At 42.5% G+C, this 26962-nt stretch overlaps 2 protein-coding genes across 2 annotated transcripts; both read right to left on the bottom strand.

Moving 5' to 3' along the window:
- Positions 1 to 17322: 17322 nt before the first annotated feature.
- LOC783731 (nudC domain-containing protein 2-like) lies at positions 17323 to 17888 on the bottom strand. The gene is given in 2 exon segments (XM_059883741.1): positions 17323 to 17616; positions 17618 to 17888. Coding segments are annotated over 2 exon segments (483 nt in total). The 5' UTR covers positions 17807 to 17888.
- A 3550-nt stretch (positions 17889 to 21438) lies between these two features.
- On the bottom strand, positions 21439 to 24642 carry LOC525400 (melanoma-associated antigen 4). Its single transcript, XM_005227628.5, has 3 exons — positions 24575 to 24642; positions 23723 to 23815; positions 21439 to 23384 (listed from the first exon to the last, which is right to left on the bottom strand). The coding sequence occupies exon 3, from the start codon at positions 23378 to 23380 to the stop codon at positions 22355 to 22357; it is 1026 nt and encodes a 341-aa protein (XP_005227685.3). The 5' UTR covers positions 23381 to 23384; positions 23723 to 23815; positions 24575 to 24642; the 3' UTR covers positions 21439 to 22354.
- Positions 24643 to 26962: the final 2320 nt, after the last annotated feature.

The raw sequence follows: 26962 nt of genomic DNA, 5'->3' as shown, positions 1-26962 counted from the left end.
AAAGGTTAATATCTAAAATATATAAAGAACTCATGTAACTCAACAGCAACAAAAGACAAGCTACCTGATTTAAAAATGGGCAGAGGATCTGAATAGATATTTTTCCAAAGATGACAAACATGCAGATGGTGACAGGCACATGAAAATATGTTCAACATCACTAATTATCAAGGAAATGCAAATCAAAACTACAATGAGACATCACCTCACACTTGTTAGAATGGTTATTATCAAAAAGATAAGGAATAACAAATGTTGGAGAGGAATTAAAGAAAAGGAAACCTTTTCACACTTTTGGTGGGAATGTAAATTGGTGCAACCACTTTGGAAAACAGTACAGAAATTCTTTTAAAAATTAAGAATAGAATTACCATATAACTCAGCTATTTCACTTCTGGATATTTATCCAAAGAATGTGCTAAGTCACTTCAGTCATGTCCGACTCTTTGCAACCATTTGGACTGTAGCCTACCAGGCCCCTCTATCCATGGGATTCTCCAGGCAAGAATACTAGAGTGGACTGCCATGCTGTCCTCCAGGGTCTCTTCCCAACCCACGGATGGAACCTGTGTCTCTTATGTCTCCTGCATTGGCAGGTGGGTTCTTACCACTAGCGCCACCTGGGAAGCCCATCTGAAGAACATGAAAACACTAATTTGAAAATATATATGGAATCGTATGTTCATCACAGCATTATTTACAAGAGTCAAGACATGAAAACAACCTAAGTTTTCATCAATGGGTGGCTGGATAAAAAAGATGTGAGACAACATGGCTGGGCCTTGAGGATATTATGCTAAGTGAAATAAGTCAGAAAGAGAAACAGAAATACTGTATGATTTTACTCATATGTAAAATCTAAACAAAACAAAACAAAACGAATGAACAAACAAAACAAAAACAAATGCATAGATACACAGAACAAATTATCAGAGGGGAAGGGAATTGGAGGTGGGTGAAATGGATGAAGGAGGTCAATTGTACAGGGAGATGGTTATTAGAATTGTGTTGATTACTCTATACCATATATAGATGTTGAACTATAATGCTGTACATCTGACATTTATATAATAAAAAATTATTTTCTCTGTAGGAAAAAATCCTAACTTTTGAAAAGAATAAATATAAAAGATTTGATGAGAGAGGAAATATTTAATCACTGGAATTACTCAGAAATGAGGATTATGGTGTTGATAAAATAAGAATTGCTTTTAAAAATAAACTATTTTTAGAACAGTTTTAGGTTCACAGCAAGACTGAATGGAAAGTTCAGTGAGTTCCCACATACCCTTTGCCCCACATGCACAAGCTCCCACACAATCCATATCCCACCCTACATAGTACGTTTGTTACAATTAACTAAAAACTATTCCAAACAGAAATCACCAGACCCAGATGGAGTTAGAAATTTAAAACACAGTGCAATTTAATGACCCAGATAACCATGATGGTGTTATCACTCACCTAGAACCAGGAATCCTGGAATGTGAAGTTAATTGGGCCTTAGGAAGCATCATTATGAATAAAGCTAGGAGAGGTGATGGAATTCCAGCTGAGCTATTTCAAATCCTAAAAGATGAAGCTGTGAAGGTGATGCACTCAATATGCCAGCAAATTTGGAAAACTCAGCAGTGACCACAGGACTGGAAAAGGTCAGTTTTCATTCCAATCCCAAAGAAAGGCAATGCCAAAGAATGTTCAAACTACCAGACAATTGTGCTCATTTCACATGCTAGCAAGGTAATGCTCAAAATCCTTCAAGCTAGGCCTCAACAGTACATGAACCGAGAACTTCCAGGTGTACAAGCTGGATTTAGAAAAGGCAGAGGAAACAGATCAAATTGCCAACACCCGCTGGATTATAGATAAAGCAAGAGAATTACAGAAAAACATCTATATCTGCTTCATTGACTACGCTGAAGCCTTTGACTGTGTGGGTCACAACAAACTGTGGAAAATTCTTAAAGAGATGGGAATACAAGACCACCTTAGCTGCCTCCTGAGAAACCTGTTTGCAGGTCAAGAAGCAACAGTTAGAACTGGACATGGAACCACAGACTGGTTCCAAATTGGGAAAGGAGAACGTCAAAGCTATATATTGTCACCCTTGTATGCAGAGTACATTATGCAAAATGCCAGGCTAGAAGACTCACAAGCTAGAATCAAGATTGTCATGAGAAATATCAACAACGTCAGACATGCAGATGACACCACTCTAATGGCAGAAAGTGAAGAGGACCTAAAGACCTTCTTGATGAAGGTGAAGGAGGAGAGTGAAAAAGTTGGCTTAAAACTCAACATTCAGAAAACTATGATAATGGCATCTGATCCCATCACTTCGTGGCAAATAGATGGGGAAATAATGGAAACATGACAGACTTTATTTTCTTGGGCTCCAAAATCATTGTGGACAGTGACTGCAGCCATGAAATTAAAAGATGCTTGTTTCTTGGAAGAAAAGCTATGACAAACGTAGACAGAGTATTAAAAAGCAGAGACATTACTTTGCTGACAAAGGGCTGGATAGTCAAAGCTATGGTTTTTCCAGTAGTTCATAACTGATGAAGGATTGTTATCTAAAATATACAAAGAACTCTTAAAACTCAGCAGCAAGAAAATTCATAACCTGATTAAGAAATGGTTTAAAGATCTGAACAGACACCTCGGCACTAAAGAGTTACAGAGGGAAATAAGCATATGAAAAGATGCTCTACCTCATATGTCACCAGAGAAATATAAATTAAATAAATAATTAGATATCACTGCATATCATTAGAATTGATAAATTCTGAAACACCGATAACATCAACTGCTGGTGAGAATATGGAGCAACAGAAACTCTCATTCATTGCCAGTGGGAATGCAAGATGGTACAACCACTTTTGAAGACAGTTTGGAGGTTTCTTACAAAACTATACTCTTAATCACACAATCCAGCAATCATACTCATTGGTGTTTACTCAAAGTAATTGAAAACTTCTGTCCACAAAAAACCTGCACATAGATGTTAACTCCTAATCGTCAAAACTTGAATGCAACCAAGGTATACTTCAGTAGGTAAATGAATACATAAATTATGGCTTACCCAGACAATGGGTTCATGGGAAGTCACTTCAGTCGTGTCCAACTCTTTGCAACCCTTTGGACTGTAGCTGCCCGGCTCCTCTGTCCATGAGATTCTCCAAGCAAGAATACTGGAGTGGGTTTCATGCCCTCCTCCCAGGGATCTTCCTGAACCAAGGATTGAACCCTTGTCTATTGTGACTCTTGCATTGGCAGGTGGGTACTTTGCCACTAATGCCACCTGGGAAGCCCATCTAAAGAACATGAAAACACTAATTTGAATATATATATGGACTCATATGTTCATCACAGCATTATTTACAAGAGCCAAGACAGGAAAACAATGTAAATTTTCATCAATGGATGGCTGGATAAAAAAGATGTAGAGACAACATGGCTGGGCCTTGAGGATATTCTGCTAAGTGAAATAAGTCAGAAAGAGAAAGCGAAATACTGTATGACTTTACTCATATAAAAAAAAATCTCTGTACCTCCCTCTAAGTTTTTCTGTGAATCTGAAACTGCTCTGAAAAGCAAATTATGTTTTAAAAAATTGTCAGACTCAAGTCCCAACATTTACATAATCACATTGAACCACATGGTCTAAATACATCAAATAGATGGCAGAAAGTGGAAGAGTGAATTTTTAAAAAACGACTCAGTTGTATCATATGCTTGAGAAACATTTCAAATATAATGATTTAAGTATATTGAAAGCAAACAAAAATATCATTGAAGCTTTATTTGTAATAGTAAAAAAGTTGTAAGCAATCAAATTGTCCTTTACTAAAGAATGATTAAAGAAACTGCTTCTTGCATACCATGGATTACTTGTTCAGTTGCTCAGTCTTGTCTGACTCTTTGTGACCCCATGGACTGAAGCAAGCCAGGCTTCCCTGTCCATCATCAACTCCCGAAGCTTGCTCAAACTCATGCCCATTGAGTCAGTGATGCCATCCAACCATCTCGTCCTCTGTCATCCACATCTCCTCCTGCCTTCAATCTTTACCAGCATCATTCCCATAAGGTGGCCAAAATATTGGAGCTTCAGCTTCAGTATCAGTCCTTCCAATGAATATTCAGGACTGATTTCCTTTAGGATTTAAGATGGTAGGCACTGAGTGAGGGCATCAGAGAGCAGACAGACTGAAACCACAATCACAGACAACAGGCCAATCTGATCACATGGACCACAGCCTTGTCTAATTCAGTGAAACTAAGCCATGCTGTGTGGGGCCACCCAAGATGGACAGGTCATGGTGGAGAGGTCTGACAGAATGTGGTCTACTGGAGAAGGGAATGGCAAACCACTTCAATATTCTTGCCTTGAGAACCCCATGAACAGTATGAAAAGGCAAAAAGATAGGACACTGAAAGAGGAATTCCCCAGGTTGGTAGGTAGCCAATATGCTATTGGAGATCAGTGGAGAAATAACTCCAGAAAGAATGAAGGGATGGAGCCAAAGCAAAAACAACACCCAGTTGTGGATGGGACTGGTGATGGAAGCAAGGTTCGATGCTGTAAAGAGCAATATTGCATAGGAACCTGGAATGTTAGGTCCATGAATCAAGACAAGTTGGAAGTGGTCAAACAGGAGATGACAAGAGTGAACATCGACATTCTAAGAATCAGCGGACTAAGATGGGTGAATTTAACTCAGATGACCATTATATCTACTACTGTGGGCAGGAATCCCTTAGAAGAAATGGAGTAGCCATCAGAGTCAGCAAAAGAGTCCGAAATGCAGTACTCGGATGTAATCTCAAAAATGACAAAATGATCTCTGTTCGTTTCCAAAGCAAAGCGTTCAATATCATGGTAATCCAAGTCTATGCCCCGACCAGTAATGCTGAAGAAGCTGAAGTTGAACAGTTCTATGAAGACCTACGAGACCTTCTAGAACTAACACCCAAAAAAGATGTCCTTTTCATTATAGGGGACTGGAATGCAAAAGTAGGAAGTCAAGAAATACCTGGAATAACAGGCAAATTTGGCCTTGGAGTACGGAATGAAGCAGAGCAAAGGCTAATAGAGTTCTGCCAAGAGAATGCACTGGTCATAGCAAACACCCTCTTCCAACAACACAAGAGAAGACTCTACACATGGACAGCACCAGATGGTCGACACTGATTATATTCTTTGCAGCCAAAGATGGAGAAGCTCTATACAGTCAGCAAAAACAAGACCAGGAGCTGACTGTGGCTCAGATCATGAACTCCTTATTGCCGAATTCAGACTGAAATTGAAGAAAGTGGAGAAAACCACTAGACCATTCAGGTGTGACCTAAATCATATCCCTTATGACTATACAGTGGAAGTGAGAAATAGATTTAAGGGACTAGATCTGATAGACAGAGTGCCTGATGAACTATGGATGGAGATTCGTGACACTGTACAGGAGACAGGAATCAAACCATCCCCAAGAAAAAGAAATGCAAAAAAGCAAAACGGCTGTCTGAGGAGGCCTTACAAATAGCTATGAAAAGAGGGGAAGTGAAAAGCAAATGAGAAAAGGAAAGATATACCCATTTTAATGCAAAGTTCCAAAGAATAGGAAGGAGAGATAAGAAAGCCTTCCTCAGAGATCAATGCAACAAAATAGAGGAAAACAATAGAATGGGAAAGACTAGTGATCTCTTCAAGAAAATTAGAGATACCACGGGAACATTTCATGCAAAAATGGGCTCAATACAGGACAGAAATGGTATTGACCTAACAGAAACAGAATATATTAAGAAGAGGTGGCAAGAATACACAGAAGAACTGTACAAAAAAGATCTTCACAACCCAGATAATCATGATAGTATGATCACTCACCTAGAGCCAGATATCCTGGAATGTGAAGTCAAGTGGGCCTTAGAAAGCATCACTACGAACAAAGCTAGTGGAGGTGATGGAATTCCAGTTGAGCTATTCCAAATCCTGAAAGATGATGCTGTGACACTCAATATTCCAGCACATTTGGAAAACTCAGCAGTGGCCACAGGACTGGAAAAGGTCAGTTTTCATTCCAATCCCAAAGAAAGGCAATGCCAAAGAATGTTCAAACTACCGCACAATTGCACTCATCTCACACGCTAGTAAAATGATGCTTAAAATTCTCCAAGCCAGGCTTCAGCAATACATAAACCATGAACTTCCAGATGCTTTTCTTCCAAGGAGCAAGAATCTTTTAATTTCATGGCTGCAGTCACCATCTGCAGTGATTTTGGAGCCCAAGAAAATAAAGTCTGTCATTCTGTCCACTGTTTCCGTATCTATGTGCCATGAAGTGATGGGCCTGGATATGCCATGATATTCGTTTTTTGAATATTGAGTTTTAAGCCAACTTTTTCACTCTTCTCTTTCAATTTCATTAAGAGGCTCCTAAGCTCCTCTTTGCTTTCTTCTGTAGGGTGGTGTCATCTGCATTTCTGAGGTTATTGGTGTTTCTCCTGGCAATCTTGATTCCAGCTTGTGCATCATCCCGCCTGACATTTTGCATGAGGTATTCTGCATAGAAGTTAAGTAAGCAGGGTGGCAATATACAGCCTTGACATACTCCTTTCCTGATTTGGAACCAGTCTGTGGTTTCATGTCCAGTTCTAACTGTTGCTTCTTGACCTGCAAACAGGTTTCTCAGGAGGCAGCTAAGGTGGTCTTTTACTCCCATCTCCTTAAGAATTTTCCACAGTTTGCTGTGATCTACACAGTCAAAGCGTTTAGTGTAGTCAATGAAGAAGAAGTAAATGTTTTTCTGGAATTCTCTTGATTTTTTGATAATCCAATGGATGTTGGCAATTTGATTTCTGTTTTCTCTGCCTTTTCTAAATCCAACTTGAACATCTGGAAGTTCTTGGTTTACGTACTGTTGAAGCCATTCAGGTAGGATCTAAATTAAATCCCTTATGATTACACAGTGAAAGTGACAAATAGATTCAAGGGATTAGATCTGATAGAGTCCCTGAAGAACTATGGGCAGACGTTTGTAACATTGTACAGGAGGCAGTGATCAAAACCATCCCCAAGAAAAAGAAATGCAAAAAGGTTGCCTGAAGAGGCCTTACAAATAGCTGAGAAAAGAAGAGAAGTGAAAGGTAAAGGAGAAAAGGAAAGATATACCTATCTGAATGCAGAGTTTCAAAGAATAGCAAGAGATAAGAATGCCTTCCTAAGTGATCAGTGCAAAGAAATATGGAAAACAATAGAATAGGAAAGACTAGAGTTCTCTTCAAGGAAATTAGAGCTATCAAGGGAATATTGCATGTAAAGATGGGCACAATAAAGGACAGAAATTGTATGGACCTAACAGAAGCAAAAGAGATTAAGAAGAGGTGCCAAGAATATACAGAAGAACTACACAAAAAAGATCTTCATGGCCCAGATAACCTTGATGGTGTGATTAATTACCTATAGCCAGACATCCTGGAGTGCAAAGTCAAGTGGGCTTTAGGAAGCATCACTACGAACAAAGCTAGTGGAGGTGATGGAATTCCAGCTGATCTATTTCAAATCCTAAAAAATGATGCTGTGAAGGTGCTGCCCTCAATATACCAGCAAATTTGGAAAACTCAGCAGTGGCCACAGGACTGGAAAGGGTCAGTTTTCATTCCAATCCCAAAGAAAGGCAATGCCAAAGAATATTCAAAGTACTGTACAATTGCACTCATTTCACATGGATTAGTACTCAGCAATAAAAATGAACAAAGTCTTCATACATGCATTAATTGGTATGGTTTAAAGGGCATCATTCATAGTGAAAACATCCAGTATCCAAGAGTATTATGCAGTATGATTGCACATATGTAGTTTTCTTGAAATAACAATGTTATACTGTTGGAGAAGAGACAATTGGTTTCCATGGGCTGGAATTGTGAGTGTAGAGGTGATTATAGAGGTGATGACAGAATGTTTGTATATCTTGTCTACACTCATAAAAGACTGACAGAACTATACTAAAACATTGTATCAACATCAGTTGATATGGTATTATAGTAACTCCTGGGTGCAACTGGATGAAACCTACCCAGAACATTTCTGTACTGTTTTTGCAACTTTGTACACTTTAAGTGGGTGAATTTCATGGTATGTGAATTTTATCTTAATAAAGATGTTTTTTGGAAAAGGAAGTTACAGCTTATGAGCAAAGTGATGTGATTTATTAAGTTGAATGTTTGGAAGTATTAGAAATTTTCGCAAACGACTGACATCTGTATTTACTGAATCCATTACTAATTTAATTAAACAAAACATAAATCCCTATTGACAGCCTAATTCTGTGAGATCTGCCTTTCTTCTGTGAAAACCAAGCAGGCAGTGTCTTCGGTGGTAGCTCTAAGTCCCCACACATCCCCACTGCACAGATGAAGAAACTGAGACCTTGAGAAGGGATGGCACTTGCAAATTAGTAAGTCAGTGGCAGAACAGTGACTAGAATTTGAATCTCCTAACCCCTTGTCCAAGGCTCTTACCACTGGACAACTTTTCCTTAACCTTCTTACTATCTTTTGCTTCCTCCTCCTTTCTGCTCACTCCTCCCTCAAAACAGCTATTTCAATTATTTGCTTCATAAATAAAAAAATTATCTTCCTTCTCTATCTCCTTCCCTTCCTCCTCTCTTCCATGTCTTTTCCTCTTCTTCTATTCCTTCATAACTTCCTCCCTTCTATTTAAAAAAACAAACAAACAAACAGGTCTACTATTTTCTTGGGGAGTGATTTCATTGGTTCTTTGTAGTTTATTGTAATCAAGGCCAGACTTTCCCCTCAACTCCCATCATTCTTCAAAATGTCAGATTCATCGTCTGGAGATTGCTTTACGAGCCCTAGGCAGTTAGGATGACAGATCTGGAAGCAGTTAGAGGAAGGCTGTCACACAAGAATGAGTTGAAGAGTGTTGAGGCAATTGCCATTCCACACAAACCTGGGGCTATGCACCTTCTTGATTTCTTAATCTTCTCCTTGCCCACTCTTCTCAGTGCTGCTGAGTGTCTATATTCAACGTGGGAAGCATGCATTTAAATCATTGCTTGGATGGAGGGTCACTATTTTTTCCACTAGTAAGGATATTTTATCCACTAATAAGGATACTAATCTGTCTTGTGGGCTTCCCAGGTAGCTCAGTGGTAAGGAAACCACCTGCCAATGCAGGAGATGCAGGAGATACGGGTTCAATCGCTGGATCAGGAAGATCCCCTGGAGAAGGAAATGACAACCCAGTCCAGTATTCTTGCCTGGGAAATCACATGGACAGATGAGCCTGGTGGGCTACAGTCCATCAGGTCACAAAGACTTAGTGACTAAAAACAAGTCTGTCTTGTATTTTCAGTCTTTATTTTTCATTATTTAGAAGGTGACTCATATCCAGCTATTGGAATGAAGGAGAGAAGAAGCCTTAGCAAGTGATGTGGGTAAAGGGTGTGGAGAAACTTATTCATTAATGCCTGAAGTCTTGCCACAGGGTAGATTGTCCTAAGGAAACACATAGGGCCTTAGGTAGGTGTTGGTGCTCTGTGGGATAATGTGGTCCAACATAGTCTTCTCCACAACTTGGGGAGCTGTCCTCTTCAGGAAACCAGATCTGGGCTGACTATTCAGTTTTGACTTACATGCTGTCTCTCTGCTTTTGTCAGAGATCCTCACTTTCCCCTTAGTAACTCTCCGGAACACTACTAAATCATATTTCTGTGTTTGAAATAACAGAACAGAGTATTAGCTCCAGGATGTCTCTCTGACACAAAAGGATTGCTTCTCCTTTCTTTCCTTCTTCAATGTTTCTATATGGCTGATCTATGTCTGCAATATTTATATTCAGCTTAGTGATCAGATCTACTCTTTCTTTCTCTTCTCTCTTCTCATTTTTTTCTTTTCACTATTTCACCTGGAATGTGACTAGAGTTGAGGCTGTGACTATGGTGGATCTAGAATGATGAGAGATGTGTGGAGCCTGATGTAGGAAGCACCATGGATCAATCTGTTGAGAGCATACCCAATTCTAAGATGGTGCTTGGACCTGGAAAAGACACAACCATAATGTGTGCACTCTTGGTGAGTTTCCCATAGGGATTATGAGCTATGTGATCATTTGTAGCACTTGGTGTTTCTTCCATTGAGGCAGAAGGTCCAGGCAAGAGAGGATACAGTCTCCACATTTTGAATCAGTGATTTGATTCATTCATTCATTCATCCATCAAATATTATTGAATACATGCTGAGAAAGAACACCAAGTGAACCAAAGAAAAACGTGAACTTAATTCAGTCTGGGTGGGACAACGGTGTGAGAGGGTTTTCAGTTCAGTTCAGTCCTTCAGTTGTGTCTGACTCTTTGTGACCCCATGGACTGCAGCACCCCAGGCCTACCTGTTCATCACCAACTCCTGGTATTTACTCAAACTCATGTCCATTGAGTCGGTGATGCCATCCAACCATTTCATCCTCTGTCATCCCCTTCTCCTCCTGCCTTCAATCTTTCCCAGCATCAGGGTCTTTTCAAATGAGTCAGTTCTTCATATCAGGTGGCCAAAGTATTGGAGTTTCAGCTTCAGCATCAGTCCTTGCAATGAATATTCAAGACTGCTTTCCTTTAGAATGGACTGGTTGGATCTCCTTGCAGTCCAAGGGACTCTCAAAACTCTTCTCCAACACCACAGTTCAAAAGTATCAATTCTTTGGTGCTCAGCTTTCTTTATAGTCCAACTCTCACATTCATATGTGACTACTGGAAAAACCATCGCTTTGACTAGATGGACCTTTGTTGGCAAGGTAATGTCTCTGCTTTTTAATAAGCTGTCTAGGTTGGGCATAACTTTTCTTCCAAGGAGCAAGCATCTTTTAATTTCATGGCTGTAGTCACCATCTGCAGTGATTTTGGAGCTCAAAAAATAAAATCTGCCACTGTTTCCACTGTTTCCCCATCTATTTGCCATGAAGTGATGGGACCAGATGCCATGATCTTTTTTTTTCTGGGTTTTAAGGTTGATTTGGGTTAGGTTTTAAGCCAACCTTTTCACTCTTCTCTTTCACTTTCATTAAGAGGCTCTTTAGTTCTTCTTCACTTTCTACCATAATGGTGGTGTCATCTGCATATCTGAGGTTATTGATATTTCTCCTGCCAATCTTGATTCCAGCTTGTGCTTCATCCAGTCCAGCGTTTCTCATGATGTGCTCTGCATGTAAGTTAAATAAGCAGGGTGACAATATACAGCCTTGATGTACTCCTTTCCTGACTTGGAACCAGTCTGTAGTTCCATGTCTGGTTCTAACTGTTGCTTCTTGACCTACATACAGACTTCTCAAGAGGCAGGTCAGGTGATCTGGTATTCCCATCTCTTGAAGAATTTTCCACAGTTTGTTGTGATCTGCACAGTCAAAGGCTTTGACATAGCCAATAAAGCAGAAGTAGATGTTTTTCTGGAACTCTCGGGCTTTTTCGATGATCCAATGGGTGTTGGCAATTTAATCTCTGGGAGAGAGTTTCAGGGAGTTACAAACCATGACATGGTGAGAAGAGTCTATAATGACCTTGAATTCTGAGTTTTCTTACTAGGTAGAAGCTATTACTCTCGGTTGAGACTGAGGAAGAGGTGGTTGTTAGTTGATGAGGAAAGGTGTAAAGGATGTGGGCTATGTCGACCTTGAGCTTCTGCCAGGTGACCATGTGGGTCTGTCCAGTGGGCAGTAGGAAACATGCCTATCAGCAGAGGGGCCTGGGCTGGATATCATGTTAGGCTGCATTAACAGGGATCATTGGAGACCATAGGTTTAAGTTAAAAAGATGGTTGCTTATGTGAAAAGATGCTCTACATTGCTAATTATTCAGTTCAGTTCAGTCACTCAGTCGTGTCCGACTGCAACCCCATGGATTGCAGCACCCCAGGCCTTCTTGTCCATCACCAACTCCCAGAGCTTGCTCAAACTCATGTCCATCGAGTCAGTGATGCCATCCAACCCGTTCATCCTCTATGGTCCCTTTCTCCTTCTGCCTTCAATTTTTCCCAGCATCAGGATCTTTTCAAATGAGTCAGTTTTTCACATCAGGTGGCCAAAGTATTAGAGCTTCAGCTACAGCATCAGTCCTTCCAATGAACATTCAGGACTGCTTTCCTTTAGGATGGACTGGTTGGATCTCCTTGCTGTCCAAGGGACTCTCAAGAGTCTTCTCCAACACCACAGTTCAAAAGAATCAATGCTTCAGCACTCAGCTTTCTTTATAGTCCAACTCCCACCTCCATACGTGACTACTGGAAAAGCCATAGCTTTGACTAGACAGGCCTTTGTTGGCAAAATAATGCCTCTGCTTTCTAATATGCTGTCTAGGTTGGTCATATTTTTTCTTCCAAGGAGCAAGCATCTTTTAATTTCATGGCTGCAGTCACCATCTGCACTGATTTTGGAGCCCCCCAAAGCCACTGTTTGCACTGTTTCCCCATCTATTTGCCATGAAGTGATGGGACCAGATGCCACGATCTTCGTTTTTTGAATGTTAAGTCTTAAGCCAATTTTTTCACTCTTGTCTTTTACCTTCATCAAGAGGCTCTTTAGTTCTCCTTTGCTTTCTGCCATAAGGGTGGTGTCATCTGCATATCTGAGGTTATTGATATTTCTCCCAGAAATCTTGATTCCAACTTGTGCTTCATCCAGCCCAGCATTTTGCATGATGTACTTTGCATAGAAGTTAAATAAGCAGGGTGACAATATACTGCCTTGATGTACTCCTTTCCTAACTTGTAAGCAGTCTGTTGTTCCATGTCTGTTTTTAACTATTGCTTCTTGATCTGCATACAGATTTTTCAGGAGGCAAGAAAGGTGGTCTGGGATTCACATCTCTTGAAGAATTTTCCATAGTTTGTTGTGATCCACACAGTGAAAAGCTTTGGGGTACTTAATAAAGCAGAAATAGGTGTTTTTCTGGAACTCTCAGAAAAATACAAATCAAAAATAGTCTTGTGAACACAGAGAACAGACCTGTGGTTCCAAAGGGTGAAGGGGATAGGGGAGGAGTTGATTGGGAGTTTGGGATTAGCAGATGCAAACTATTACATGTAGGATGGATAACAAAAAGGTTCTACTGTAGAGCGCAGGGAAATATATTCAATATCCTGTGATAAACCATAACAGAAAAGAATTTTTTTTTAAAAAAAGACTGTTGCTTAGATAGTGGCTTACATGCTATAAGATGCCATCTCCTCTTCTGCAAACACAGCTGGAAACTAAAGGTGCACTAAGATTAAATTTAGGAAAGACTTAAATGGGAGAAAGTTTTCTTGTATTTAAATTATTTTTTCTGTGTATTTGTGGCTCATGTATTGTTGTTGTTCAGCCTCTCAGTCATGTCTGACTCTTTGTGACCCCATGGAATACACTATACAGTTATAATAATGACATTTCCATCTTATACTTGTTATGTCAGGACACTTTTAGGACTTTGCTCTTGATAGTCATTGCCAAGACTGAGCTTACAACCTCTCACCACATCCCCCAATATGCAGGAACTTATCTCCTCAAGCCTAATGTGTGAGTTTTAGGCAGTTGGCAGATCTTTGGTAAAAAAAGTTGTTCAGGATAAATAGATCAGAGACCTGAAGACAACCTTGGGCTCAGGTACTTGAAGGCTGGAATTCTATGATATGATGCATCATTGCATCATTTATCTAGTGGATAGTGGCTGTCAAAATTTTAGATGTGGAACCTCTTATTCCAAGTTAAGCCTTCCACAGAAATCCACTTCACAAATATAAACAAGGCTGAACACTCTGGTGGAAGTGAGGACTGTAATCCCAGAGTTCTGCCTACCCCCTCACAGAAGTTGACTCTGACACTCAGCCACAGCACTCCGAAGACTTCCTGACCACAGCTGGGAAGGCTCTGTCCTGGAAGACCCTTCTTCAGACATGGACCTTATGCTCCTGCACAGACACCTATCTGTGTGGACCCCATTCTGTCCAATACACTAACTTCTAAACTTACTGTCTGGGTTTCCAGCACCGCCAACAAATATCACCTTAACCTCTACATTCTTAACATAAGTTATGATCCCGTTTCTTGTTTCCCAAATTCTTCATTGCCCAGTGAAGTTTATTTCTGGACTCGCTAATCAGCTCCACTGATTAGTGTGTCTACCCTTTAATCAATAACACAGAATATTTTTTTTAATTTATTTTATTTTATTTTTTAACTTTACAATATTGTATTGGTTTTGCCATATATCAACATGAATCCACCACAGGTATACACATGTTCCCCATCCTGAACCCTCCTCCCTCCTCCCTCCCTGTACCATCCCTCTGGGTCGTCGAAGTTCAGAAACAGTTAATAACCAACATAGTTAACCTAACTTTTTAAAAGAAAGTACACAAAAGAAAGGCATAACTTTCAGAATTGAAGCATATTATAAAACTATGGCAATTAAAGAGTAATTGTTAAAGACAAATTGCTTCACGTGAACATAGTCAATAAGTAAACATATAAATATGTTGAAATTTAGTCTATGCTGTATTGAAATTTCAAGTTGATGTAAAATAATGGACTTTTCAGTAACTGGGTGTGAGGACTTTGAATTACTCTCTGGAGGGAAAAAAAGCACCTCATAGGGCACATAAAAAGATTATATTCCAGATAATTGAAAAGTATAAATGTATCAAGCAAAATTAGAAAAAGTGTTTGAAAAATAATTAGAAAGAATTTCTATCATAGTATAGGAAATTTATAAAGCAAAGTACTGAAGCAGATTCATAAAGAATCATATAGTACATTTAAATTTTCTGCATGATAAAATCCCACATGGAAAAAATATTTTAAAAAATGCAAAATGACCCCTGTCTCTATGCCTAATTCATGGTGATGTATGGCAAAAACCAATGCAATATTGTAAAGAAAATATCTTCCAATTAAAAACAAATAAATTAGAAGCAAAACAGTGACAAAATTAGATAAATGTAAATCCTATAAGTCAATAATTTCAAGATATATAGCCCAGTTTTCTAAAAGAACAATGCATTTCACTAGGCAATGCATAGAAAGGAAGGTATTAGTAGCCAATCAGATGTGTATGAAAATACACAATCTCCTTAAAATCAGAGTAATGCAGAATAAACAATGAGATACTATCTCCACTCATCAACTTCATAAAAATAAAGTTTGTGCAAAATAAAAATTTTGATGTGCAACCCAGAGCAACTTCCCCTGAAACTACACAAAGACATTCATTGCAGATTTGTCTCCATTAAAAAAAAATAGAAATGACCTAAATATTTGAAAATAGAATAGAAATAAGATATGTTATGTTTTTATAAGGAAAACTAGGAAGAAATTTTAATGTTAAATACATGTGGCACATCTACTGTGATATAAATGACTAAGATATATTTTGAATAAAAACATAATAAAGTACACAGGGATAATCAAAGTATAATACCTGTATGTTTAAAAAAAAACAAAAATAATGTCCACTGAACATTGTGCAGTTGTTATCAGAACCTCTACTTATAAATTCACATGGAAAAGTGTGGAGGAAAGATTTACTTGTCAGCAACAAAGAGAGAGATGGCCAGAGGGGATATCGGTGGTAAACAGCATTTTGATTTCTTTACTAAAGAAGGTGTAATGTCAGTATTGCTTCCATAATTAAAATTCATTTAAATCTCTTATTTTGTATTATGGTTTAATAAGTTGACAGTGCATAATGAATGAGATTAAAATAAAATATAAACCCAATTCTTTATTCAGATCAGATCAGTCGCTGAGTTGTGTCCGACTCTTTGCGACCCCATGAATTGCAGCACGCCAGGCCTCCCTGTCCATCACCAACTTCCGGAGTTCACTCAGACTCACGTCCATCGAGTCAGCGATGCCATCCAGCCATCTCATCCTCTGTAGTCCCCTTCTCCTCCTGCCCCCAATCCCTCCCAGCATCAGAGTCTTTTCCAATGAGTCAACTCTTCGCATGAGGTGGCCAAAGTACTGGAGTTTCAGCTTTAGCATCATTCCTTCCAAAGAAATCCCAGGGCTGATCTCCTTCAGAATGGACTAGTTGGATCTCCTTACAGTCCAAGGGAGTCTCAAGAGTCTTCTCCAACACCACAGTTCAAAAGCATCAATTCTTTGGTGCTCAGCCTTCTTCACAGTCCAACTCTCACATCCATACATGACCACAGGAAAAACCATAGCCTTGACTAGACGAAGCTTTGTTGGCAAAGTAATGTCTCTGCTTTTGAATATGCTATCTAGGTTGGTTCACAGCTGAATTCTACCAAAAATTTAGAGAAGAGCTAACACCTATCCTGCTCAAACTCTTCCAGAAAATTGCAGAGGAAGGTAAACTTCCAAACTCATTCTATGAGGCCACCATCACCCTAATACCAAAACCTGACAAAGATCCCACAAAAAAAGAAAACTACAGGCCAATATCACTGATGAACATAGATGCAAAAATCCTTAACAAAATTCTAGCAATCAGAATCCAACAACACATTAAAAAGATCATACACCATGACCAAGTGGGCTTTATCCCAGGGATGCAAGGATTCTTCAATATCTGCAAATCAATCAATGTTATACACCACATTAACAAATTGAAAAATAAAAACCATATGATTATCTCAATAGATGCAGAGAAAGCCTTTGTCAAAATTCAACATCCATTTATGATAAGAACTCTCCCGAAAGCAGGAATAGAAGGAACATACCTCAACATAACACAGAATATTTTTTAAAAATTTTTATTTATCTTTTAATGGAAGGATAATAGCTTTACAGAATTCTGTTGTTTTCTGTCAAACATCAGCAAGAATCATCCATAGGTATACATTGATTACTACAACCTTTTCTTAAAATCAGGTATTTTAAAAAAGTAGAATTTTATTCTACTTTTTTTTTCCTATTTAGAAAAGTTTATTGAACATAATTCCTGCATCACAATTATTGAAAGAAAAACTTAATTTTCCCTGAAAGCACCCTGTCATTTTACATGATCTATACCTTAAAACTTTTCATATTAAAAATACAGGTTAAATATGAAATTAGTAAAATGCAGCATATCAAACATCATGCTGAGCAAAAACAAGTCCAAAAGAAAAGTTGCCATGTATCAATAGAATAGTTCCCACAGTATTTAAGATGTTTCCTATGTAAATCATATTTGAATGCAATTTTTAGAACCATATTTAAATGTATTTTGCAATTTGTTAACTAAGCATCCACATTTTCCTTCCACCACATAATCAGTTCCTCTGATTACATTGGCAACATCTGCTAGGATCCACAAAATGCAGCAAGAAGATCAGTTATTTCTCATGATTCGAGAAATCTGGTCCACCTTTAGTGTAGTTTCCTGAGATTTCTGCTCCGCTGAAGTCAAAACCAGGATTTTCTTTCTGGAATCTCCCTAATGTAAGTTTTCTCTGCATTTGGTCTTGAACCCAAGGGTGAGCTGTATATTCATATTCTGGAAGATAAGTCCAACAATTTTTTGCATCTCTCCTCATCTTTGTAAAAACAATATGGATCATTTTTCTATCCTCCAGAGTCCATGTTCCCTCATCAGCTATTGTAGAGTCAAAGAGTTTGCCCTGCCACTACCTTGAGGATCCTGTGGCCACCCATGGCCAGTGCCACATGCTTGCTCTTCAGGCCACACTGGATATCCTGGGCGTGAGTGTCTAGTGGTGCTTGAACTTCAGTGAACACCTCCTTCGAGGTCTTGTACCATTGGCTCCACTGGGTTCCACATGGAACCACCCCACTGCAAGCCTCAAATGGGGCTGACATACTCTAGTTGATTCCTGGCCATGGTGGCACTGAGCAAGCAGCTATTCTACTTTTTCATAATTGTTTTAGCTATTCTTGTTCTTTTGCCCTTCCATTAATTTGTTTTTTGTCCTTCCATAAACTTTTTGAATCAGCTTGTTTATATCTACAAAAGAAATTCTGATGGAATTTTGATTGACATTGTTTTAAATGTATGGATCAATTTAGTGAAAACAGACATCATCACTACATTGAGTTGACCAGTCTATGATACTTATCTCTATTTATTTACTATTTATTTATGTCTCGATTTCTTTCATTAGCATTTTGTAGCTTTCAACACATAGATCTTGTGCATGTCTTGTTAGATTTATACCTAAATATTGCAATTTTGGAAAATGGTAAGTTTTTTCTGAAGAGGAAATTAATATATTAATGGAGATTATTTGTAAGATTTCTTGTTACATATGAAATGAAACTTGGTGGATATCTCTGGGCACATAACTTTTCAGCTGAAAGGAAAGCCTTCTAAAACTTAAATATTTTATAATAACTTAAGAATCTATTTGATCACTATAGAAGCAACATATACTCATCACAGAAATCAGAGCATTTGAATCAGTTCTGATGAGGTGGATGAAACTGGAGCCTATTATACAGAGCGAAGTAAGTCAGAAAGAAAAACACCAATACAGTATACTAACGCATATATATGGAATTTAGAAAGATTGTTGGTAACAGTGATGCTATATGGGAGACAGCAAAAGAGACACAAATCAAAGAACAGACTTTTGGACTCTGTGGGAGAAGGCAAGGGTGGGATGAGTTGAGAGAATAGCACTGAAACATGTATATTACTATATGTGAAATAGATCTCCAGTCCAGGTTCGATGCATGAGACAGGGTGCTCAGGGCCGGTGCACTGGGATGACCCTGAGGGATGGGATGGGGAGGGAGGTAAGAGGGGGTGTTCAGGATCGGGGACACATGTACACCCATGGCTGATTCATGTTGATGTATGGCAAAAACCATTACAATATTGTAAAGTAATTAGCCTTCAATTAAAATAAATTAATTAATTAAAATAAAGAAATCAGAGTAAATAATACTCATCATAACTCATCAGAAAATGGTGTTTAAAATTTTTGGTTTCTAATTTTTAAAATTGTAGTTGTATGTAAATACAGTAAATTTTATGTGTTGATCTTGTATCTTTCAACCTTGGGATTTTGTTTGACTCCCTCCCAGGCTGCCAGATGTGAAAATGCCCACAGAGTGCCAAGCCAGCAAATGACCCTATGCCCTCCTGAAGCTGTACCCTCACTACAAGAGGGTCTTCCAGGTGCCATGGTGCCAAGTGCTTCACCCTCTGAAAAGATCATGGGCTGGCCCACCAGGTACCTGCCCACTCAGCCTAAGCCCTCGGACCCCAGAAAGTAGAGGTTAGAGTTGTGATAGGTTTTTTTGCACCAGAGAGGAATCTAAAGACAGCTATACCAGTACCTACTGTGTACTAAACTCTGATGGTGCCCAAGAAGGCTGCTAGGGATGGGAGGAGGCAGGGTCAGGCCTGCACATTGACTTATGGCAATTTCTGTCTATAATCTCATTAAGCAAGAATGTTCTCTTTTCTTTTGATGCAAGAACAATCTCAGCCCAAGTCTCTGTTACCCTCCACGTGGCTGAACTTGCCTGAGCACCTGCACAGGCGCCATTAGGCACACTGAAAATCAGGGATTTCCTGTGAGGCATGTATCAGACAAGAGACAGAAGAAGGATGGTTACTTGCTCTTTTTAAATTGAAGCTGGCGTGTCCATTAAGGAAGCATTTTTCACCTAGTAGGAATATTCTAAAGTTTTAGGAATTCAGCCTTAGTAGATGTTTGTTTCATGGTCTTTCCTCATCTACAAGGGAGATGCTATGGACTCAATAGTGTCCCCCTAAAATTCATATGTTGAAGCTTAATCCCCAACGTGATGTGTTTGGGGATGGAGCCTTTGGGACATAATGATGTTTAGATGAGGTTATGAGGGTAGGGCCCTCAACATGAGATCAGAGATACAAAGTGACACCACAGAACCTACTTCTCTCTCTCTCTCTCTCCCTCCTGACATGTGAGGGCATAGTGAGAAGGTGGCCATGCACAAGCCAGGTAGAGAGTTCACACAAGGTACCAACCATCAAGCCATCTTGATCTCTGGCTTCCCAGGCTCCAGAGCTGTGAGAAATAAACATCTGTTGCTTCAGCTACACACAATCTGTGATATTCTGTTATGGCACCCTGACCCCACCCTGGTCCTTAATAGCATGTGATCCTGGGAAGATGCCCAAACCCTGGGGCCCCAGTTCTTCATCTGTGCAGCAAACAGGTATGAGGAGCCCTGTCTGTAGGACTGCAAGGATATAAATAAAGCACCTCACACAGAACCTGGTTTGATCTTTATGATTAGCAGTTATTTGTACTAGTATTTGGATCTCAATTTCACAACTCTGAGCTCTGGGAAATTTTGTTGTTGCTGTTACCTAAGATATCTCAGACAGCATGCAACACAATATGACAGAGAATGCTAATTTAGCCAGAAACTTTGTTTTATTAATAAAACTGAACACAATCTCCTTCCTTGAGGATCTACTACTTAATTCAGGCATGGAGGAGTCTTCCCCAGCTGGGTGCAACTCAAAGCTTCTACAATTTGTCAAGAACCAACTCCTTCTCTCCCTCCCAGCTGCTCTTCCATCCAAACTATGATTTTCACTAATTCTACCTCCACCAAAAATCTATACACTGCTTGAGTTGCCCCTAATACTCTCAAGATTACCTAATAATAATGCCATGGACTCTGGCTCTCCCAGACCAGGGACAACAGTGCTTGTCCACGGACTTCTTGGCATCACTCTCAAGGAATGTAACCACATACCAAGAAGAAATTCTAGCAGATGGAGAGTAGAAAACACCTACTTTGTCCCTGTGGTCAGCAGCAATGCGACAAGAGTCAGGGCCCCTTCTTGCCCCAGGATGAGATCTTTTTGGGGTTTACCCAGGATCCAAAAGGACTGTAGTCCACAGAATTCTCCAGGCCAGAATACTGGAGTGGGTAGCCTTTTCTGTCTCCAGGGGATCTTCCCAACCCAGGGACTGAACCTAGGTCTCCTGCATTGCAGGTGGATTCTTTACCAGCTGAGGCACAAGGAAGCCCTCCAAAAGGACACCTCATAGCAAAGATCCATTTCAGACTTTCCCCTCACCCCCAAGACACACAGTTTGCAGGTCTGAGGGCTGCCACCACTGAGCTTCATCACAATCACCTCTCATAGTCATCTTTCACAGGAACTCCAGCTTCCCAAAGCCCCAAACTGCCCTGGCTCTGGCACTGACACTCAAGTGCTCCTTCTGGAGCCCCGCCACCTCGCCCCATGTTGCCCTGTTCTGTGGGATTAGGGGACATCTCTCCATTTTCCTTCTGTGACTGCAGTTCCTAGACCATCGCTCTAGGTGTGGGGGTGTCCTGCTTCTCCCAGTGTCCCCACTGCTAACACAGGGCCTTCCACAGAGCACAGGCTCTGTGAAGGTCTTGGGAATAAATGAGCCAGTGAGCAGAGGCTTATTCATTCAGATTTTCTACTTTATTAAATAAGCCAAACAAATCCAGGTTGTACATATATATTTTAATTTTACAGAATGACAGAAAAAGAGGATAAGAATTCAATAATTAACAACCATTTACTTTTATTTCTCTATTTCTTGACCCCATTAATTATACTGCTATTACTTTCACATTTCCAAGTAAATTCCTGTTCCAATGCTATGTTATCTAATTTGGGATCACAAACCATAACTGAAGGCTTCTTAATTGATTTTACAAATAGCAAACCTCAGTCTTGAATTGGATAAGTACAAATACACGTGAGATCAACATGAACTCAGATCAATTTTATCATACCTTAAATAACCCGGGAAAATCCAAATAAACAGAGACAGCTTAGCTGTACAAAATGATAGACAAAAAGTATAAGAAGCAAGACTTCACTACAATCACTTTTTATTTTAGACTTCTTCCACCAACTATGTAACTACTAAGTAAGTTCACATTTCCAAAATCATTCTAATTCCATATTATCTTGTTCAAAACCATGAAATAAAATGGAAGAGTTCCTAACTTCCTTTTACAAAATAGCAAAACTCTTGTTCTTGAAATGGGTAAGTACAAACATGGTGTGATCAATGTCACTGACAGTTAAACACTGAAACTCATTAAGCCTTCTATTAAAAAGCAGTAATACTTGAAAAATTCCTAAAGAAAATAGAGGTGAGTCCCCATGTCATTGTAGAGAAAAGGAACACAAAGATGCCACATACCAGGTTCCCCCAATGGGCCCAAGTCCTCACTGCTAAGAAGGCTTACTGCTCCCTCTTCAGTCACAGAGGGAAAGATCAGCCTCCCTTCCTGCTCCCAGGACAAGCTGTTGGACGTGGGCCTGGAAGGAGCCTGGCTGCTTCTCTGGCTCAGAGTTCCCCTTTCTCCTCCCTCGCAGCCTCTGCAGAGGGGGTGGAAGGAACTTGGACCTTTTCAACTGACTCTGTCCAGATACTCCAGGACTTCAGACTTGCTGGTCTCCACATAGGCCCGGGGACCCCACAGGAACTCAGAGCAAGCAGGGTTGCTGTCAGGCACCTGCCGGTACTCTAGGTAACCTTCCTGCACCCACACTTGGGTCAGCAGCTCCCTGGGCTCCCCATAGATGTAGTGCTCACTCCCAGGATACACCCCTATCCTACTGAGTGCGCCCCAGATCGCCTCCTCAGGAGCGGAGTTGACCTCCACAGCAATCAGGCACAGGACTATCACCAGGAGGCCAGCCTTGGGCAACCTCTGCTCATCCCTCAGCATCTCATTGAGGGTGAGGCCCAGGGTGGGGACCAGGATATAGGTGTACTCACTGGGGTCCACCTCCTTCACCTCCAAACCAAAGACCAGCTGCAGGTACTCTGAGGCTTGACCGAGGACCACCACGAAGTGGTCCTGGTAATCTCTGAGGACACTACTCAGCAATTCTGCTTTTGTGGTCGGCTCCCTGGCAAAATACCTATTGAGCAGGAATTGTGCCAGCTCATTCTTCTTCACCTGTAGTGCATCTTGGAGTGAGGAGCTGGCATCTTCGTGGTCATGCGAGGTGCTTGGCACTTCATCTTGCCCGCTGGGGCCATGGTCTTCAGATTGGCTCCCTGGAGTGTCAGCCATGGCAGTGGGAGAGAGGCAGACACCCACAGGACTCTGGGGGAGACTGGCTGTTTCAGCAGCAGCCATCTCCTCCAGGGTGCCCCAGACCGGGAGAGAGGAGGAAGAGGAAGCTGCATTTCCTTCCTCCACCTGCTCCACCACCTCCACCACCTCCACCACCTCCACCTCCTCCACCTGCTCTTCTTCCTCCATCTGCTCCTCTTCCTCCATCTGCTGCTCCTCCTCTTCTTCCTCCTCCTCCTCCTCCTCACTCCAAACGAACTGTGCCTCCATCAGATCCTCATCCTCTCCTAGATTCTGAAAGAATCTCTCAGGCAGGCGGAGCTCATGCATCCCAGGCATGATGACTGGCATCGAACTGCAGACAGAAGTGAGGAAGGGGGACAGATGGGGACCACAGGCCTGTGGGAGAGGGGGTTTGTGAGCAGCCTTGGCTGAGAAACCCACCCTGGGACGTCTGACTCAGGCCACTTATAGGTCTCCTCTTGAGGGGTGCTCTCGGGCTTCATAGACGAGCTCCTGCTGAGCGGCCTGACCCCTTGGCTACCTGAAGGAGGATGTGAGGTGGCTCCCTAGGGTGCAGCCAGCACAGCTTAAGGTTCCGGGGCTGACACAGCAGGGGAATTAGGGCCTTGTGGGGTCCCCTCTGTTCTGGAATAGGGAGTCCCTGGTGCACACTCAGAGGAAACAACTCACCTTGACTCCTGGCACTGCCTAGACCTCCTCTGCTTTCTGACCTCAGGACACTGGCCTCAGACCTCTGCCTTCACCTTCTGGTTCCTGGAGCCCCTGTGAGAGAAATGGAGGGGGCACCTTGGGGGTAGACTGTGGCACAGACTTACGCCTTCTGTGATGGTAGGAGGGGTGGAATCTGTGAGGTCCCCCCATTGTACAGTAGGAGGTCCCCTCGGGGATCCCTTGTAGTGCTCACCTTTCCCCTGGCCGGCCTGGACCCTCCCCTTTGGGGACCTGCAGGGAAACTCTCAGAACAAGACCCGAATCTGGAGAGAAAGCACTGAAGGGCCCCACATGCGGCTGCACCTGCCCAGGGCCTCCCGCGAGTCCTAGGTTGGGGAGATGCTTGGGCCTCAGCTTCTTCTCATGTCCTGCCAGGCCTCCCAGCACTGACCACAGGGGCGGGGGTCTACTCAGTCCTCCCTCGGGGTCCGGGGAGTCCACCCTCAGCAGACCTGAAGCCTCCGCCCTCTGCCCAAACACGTCACCTCCCGAGGCCCTAAGCCAGAGGTCAAGAAAATGCTCACCCTGGCTCACCCCGTTCCAGGGCCTCCATGAGCCCCCACAAGGGCCAGGATCCCTGCCTCCCTATTGCGGTATAACCACCTCAGTCATTCCTCACATGGAACCTAGACTCCAGGCAGGACTGCGGATTGTCCCGTCTGCCATTTTGAGACCCCCGCAACTTTCACAAGGTCCCCAGTCTCTCTGAGACCCGATGTCAGGCTATGCTGCACATGGTCGTTCCACCCGGGGACTACCAGGGTCCCCTCTGGGGTGCGGCTCCCCTCACTCCTCCCTCAGGGGCCTCACCTTGACCCCCGCTAGGACCTGGACTCTGTCTTCTCCGTACCTCAGGCCCGGCTTCTCACACCATGGCCCCGGTCTCTCTGAGACCCGGATGTCAGGAAGTCCGCCCCTTATACCAGGTCCCCAGTCTGAGACCCGGATGTCAGGAAGTCAGCGCATGCGTGTTGTGCTCATCCTACTCCACGGTCGCCCTGGACTGACAACAGAGATGGGCTTCTCTGGGGCCCAGGGTCTTTTAGTCCCTCCTCAGGGTCCTTAACTTGACGCCCCGCAGACCTGGGAATCGGCCCACCTGAGGCCTCTCCCCATATGTGAGGTGCCCAATCTGAGACCCTGAGGTCAGGAAGTCAGCCCCCTGTACCAGGTCCCCAGTATGAGACCCGGATGTCAGGAAGTCAGGCCATGCCTGTTGTACTCATCGTACCTCAGGGTCACGCAGGACCAACAGCCAGGATGGGCTTCTCTTGGTCTCCTCTGATTGGGGTCCAGCATCCCCTCAGTCCTCCCTCACCTAAACTGCTTCAGAATCTAAGAATCTCCCCTCCAATCTCTGAGGCCCTGCCCCTTATATCAAGTCTCCAATGTCTCTGAGACCCCGAGCTCATGCCCCCACCAGAGTCGCCCCGGGCTGACCGCAGGTGCTGGGACCTGTGGGATTCCCTGCGTCCTCCCTCAAGATCCTCATCTTGAGTCCTGGCAGGCCCAGGGATGCCCCTTTTGTTGACTGGAGGCGGAACCCTCACACCAAGGCCGTCACTGCCCTGAGACCCCCCAGGGGGAGTCTGTGGACATGACATCAGGGCTCCAAGCCCAGAGCTTCCCAAAGCTGAGATGATGCCCCCGGCCATCCTCAACCCTCCTTCTGCTCTTCACTCTGACTCTCAGCAGGTCTGGGTACCACCCTCTCACCCCGACCTTGCTCCCCTTAGAACCAGGCTCTCCCCAGCTAGGACCCCTGAGAGGCAAGCGGGAGAAGGGGGCTCATTTCTACAACCCTGCCGGGGTCTCCCAGGGCTGAGAGCATTGACAACCTGGATGCCCTGGGGTCCCAGAGCCCCCCTCAGGGCTCTAGCTTGACTCCTAGCACAGCTGGGCTCCTTCACTCTGCTGACCTGAACCCAGACACCTGATCCGGGCCCTCACTCCTCCCCTCCCATCGGGATCAGTGACGTCACATCTGGACGCCATGACCCCTGGTCCCCCAGGGCTGTTGGGAGGGCTGCACATGCATCCTCTGGGGACCCTCAGTCTCCTCTGGTTCTCACCTTGAGTCTCCGTAGGATGTGGGCCCCTCCCACTGCCCATCTGAGACTGCACCCCACAGACCAAGCCTCTGACTCCCCACGTTCACTGAGAAAGTGAGAGGGAGGTGGGGGGCTCAGCTTGACAGCCTGGACTGGGGCCTCTAGGAGTCCCAGCAGGGGTGGAGTTGTATTCTACGGGACCCTCTGTTCCGGGGTGACTGGACCCCCTCATCCTCACTCAGGAGGGGGTCTCATTAACCCTTGAGAGAAGGCTGCAGTCCCAGCACAGATGCTGGATGGGGAGCTGCTGTGCCTGTGACCTTGGGGGAGCACAGGTAACCAGATACCTTCCCATGGGGGCCCCTCAGCAGCAACCAGATTTCAGAATCCCTTTGTTCTGTCAGGTTTCTTTTCTACACTGAAGAGGTTGAACAGTGGAATTTGGTGAAGTCCTGTTGTTTTCAGGTTGTCTGCATTGTCCAGAAAACTCAGCAGTGGCCACAGTACTGGAAAAGGTCAGTTTTCATCCCAATCCCAAAGAAGGGCAATGCCAAATAATTCGAACTACTGCACAATTGCACTCATTTAACATGCTAGCAAAATTCTTCAAGCTAGGTTTCAATAGTACGTGAACCAAAAACTTCCAGATGTACAAGCTGGATTTAGCAAAGACAGAGACCGACAACAGCATTGTCCAGTGCTGATATAATATATATAAGTATATATATAATTTCATGACAGAATACCTACCCTTACTATTTGTGATTAACACGTTTTTCTATTTTTCATCTATTCCTTCAGTCAGTTCAGTTCAGTTACTCAGTCATGTCCGACTCTTTGCGACCCCAAGGACTGAAGCACACCAGGCTTCCCTGTCCTTCACTATCTCCTGAGTTTGTGCAAACTCATGTCCACTGAGTTGGTGATGCCATCCAACCATCTTATTCTCTTTTGCCTCCTTCTCCTCCTGCCCTCAATCTTTCCCAACATCAGGGTCTTTTCCAAGGAGTCACTTCCTCGCATCAGGTGACCAACGTATTGGAGCTTCAGCTTCAGCATCAGTCATTCCAATGAATATTCAGGGTTGATTTCCTTTAGGATTGACTGGTTGGATCTCCTTGCAGTACAAGGGACTCTCAAGAGTCTT

This window comes from Bos taurus, chromosome X (assembly GCF_002263795.3).
Source record: "Bos taurus isolate L1 Dominette 01449 registration number 42190680 breed Hereford chromosome X, ARS-UCD2.0, whole genome shotgun sequence".
In the NCBI taxonomy this organism is placed as follows: Eukaryota; Metazoa; Chordata; class Mammalia; order Artiodactyla; family Bovidae; genus Bos; species Bos taurus.
This window is presented reverse-complemented; position numbering and strand designations above follow the sequence as displayed.

Bases quoted from the DNA above. Each gene is read 5' to 3' on its own strand.
- LOC525400 (XM_005227628.5), bottom strand. From the start codon at position 23,380: ATGCCAGTCATCATGCCTGGGATGCATGAGCTCCGCCTGCCTGAGAGA.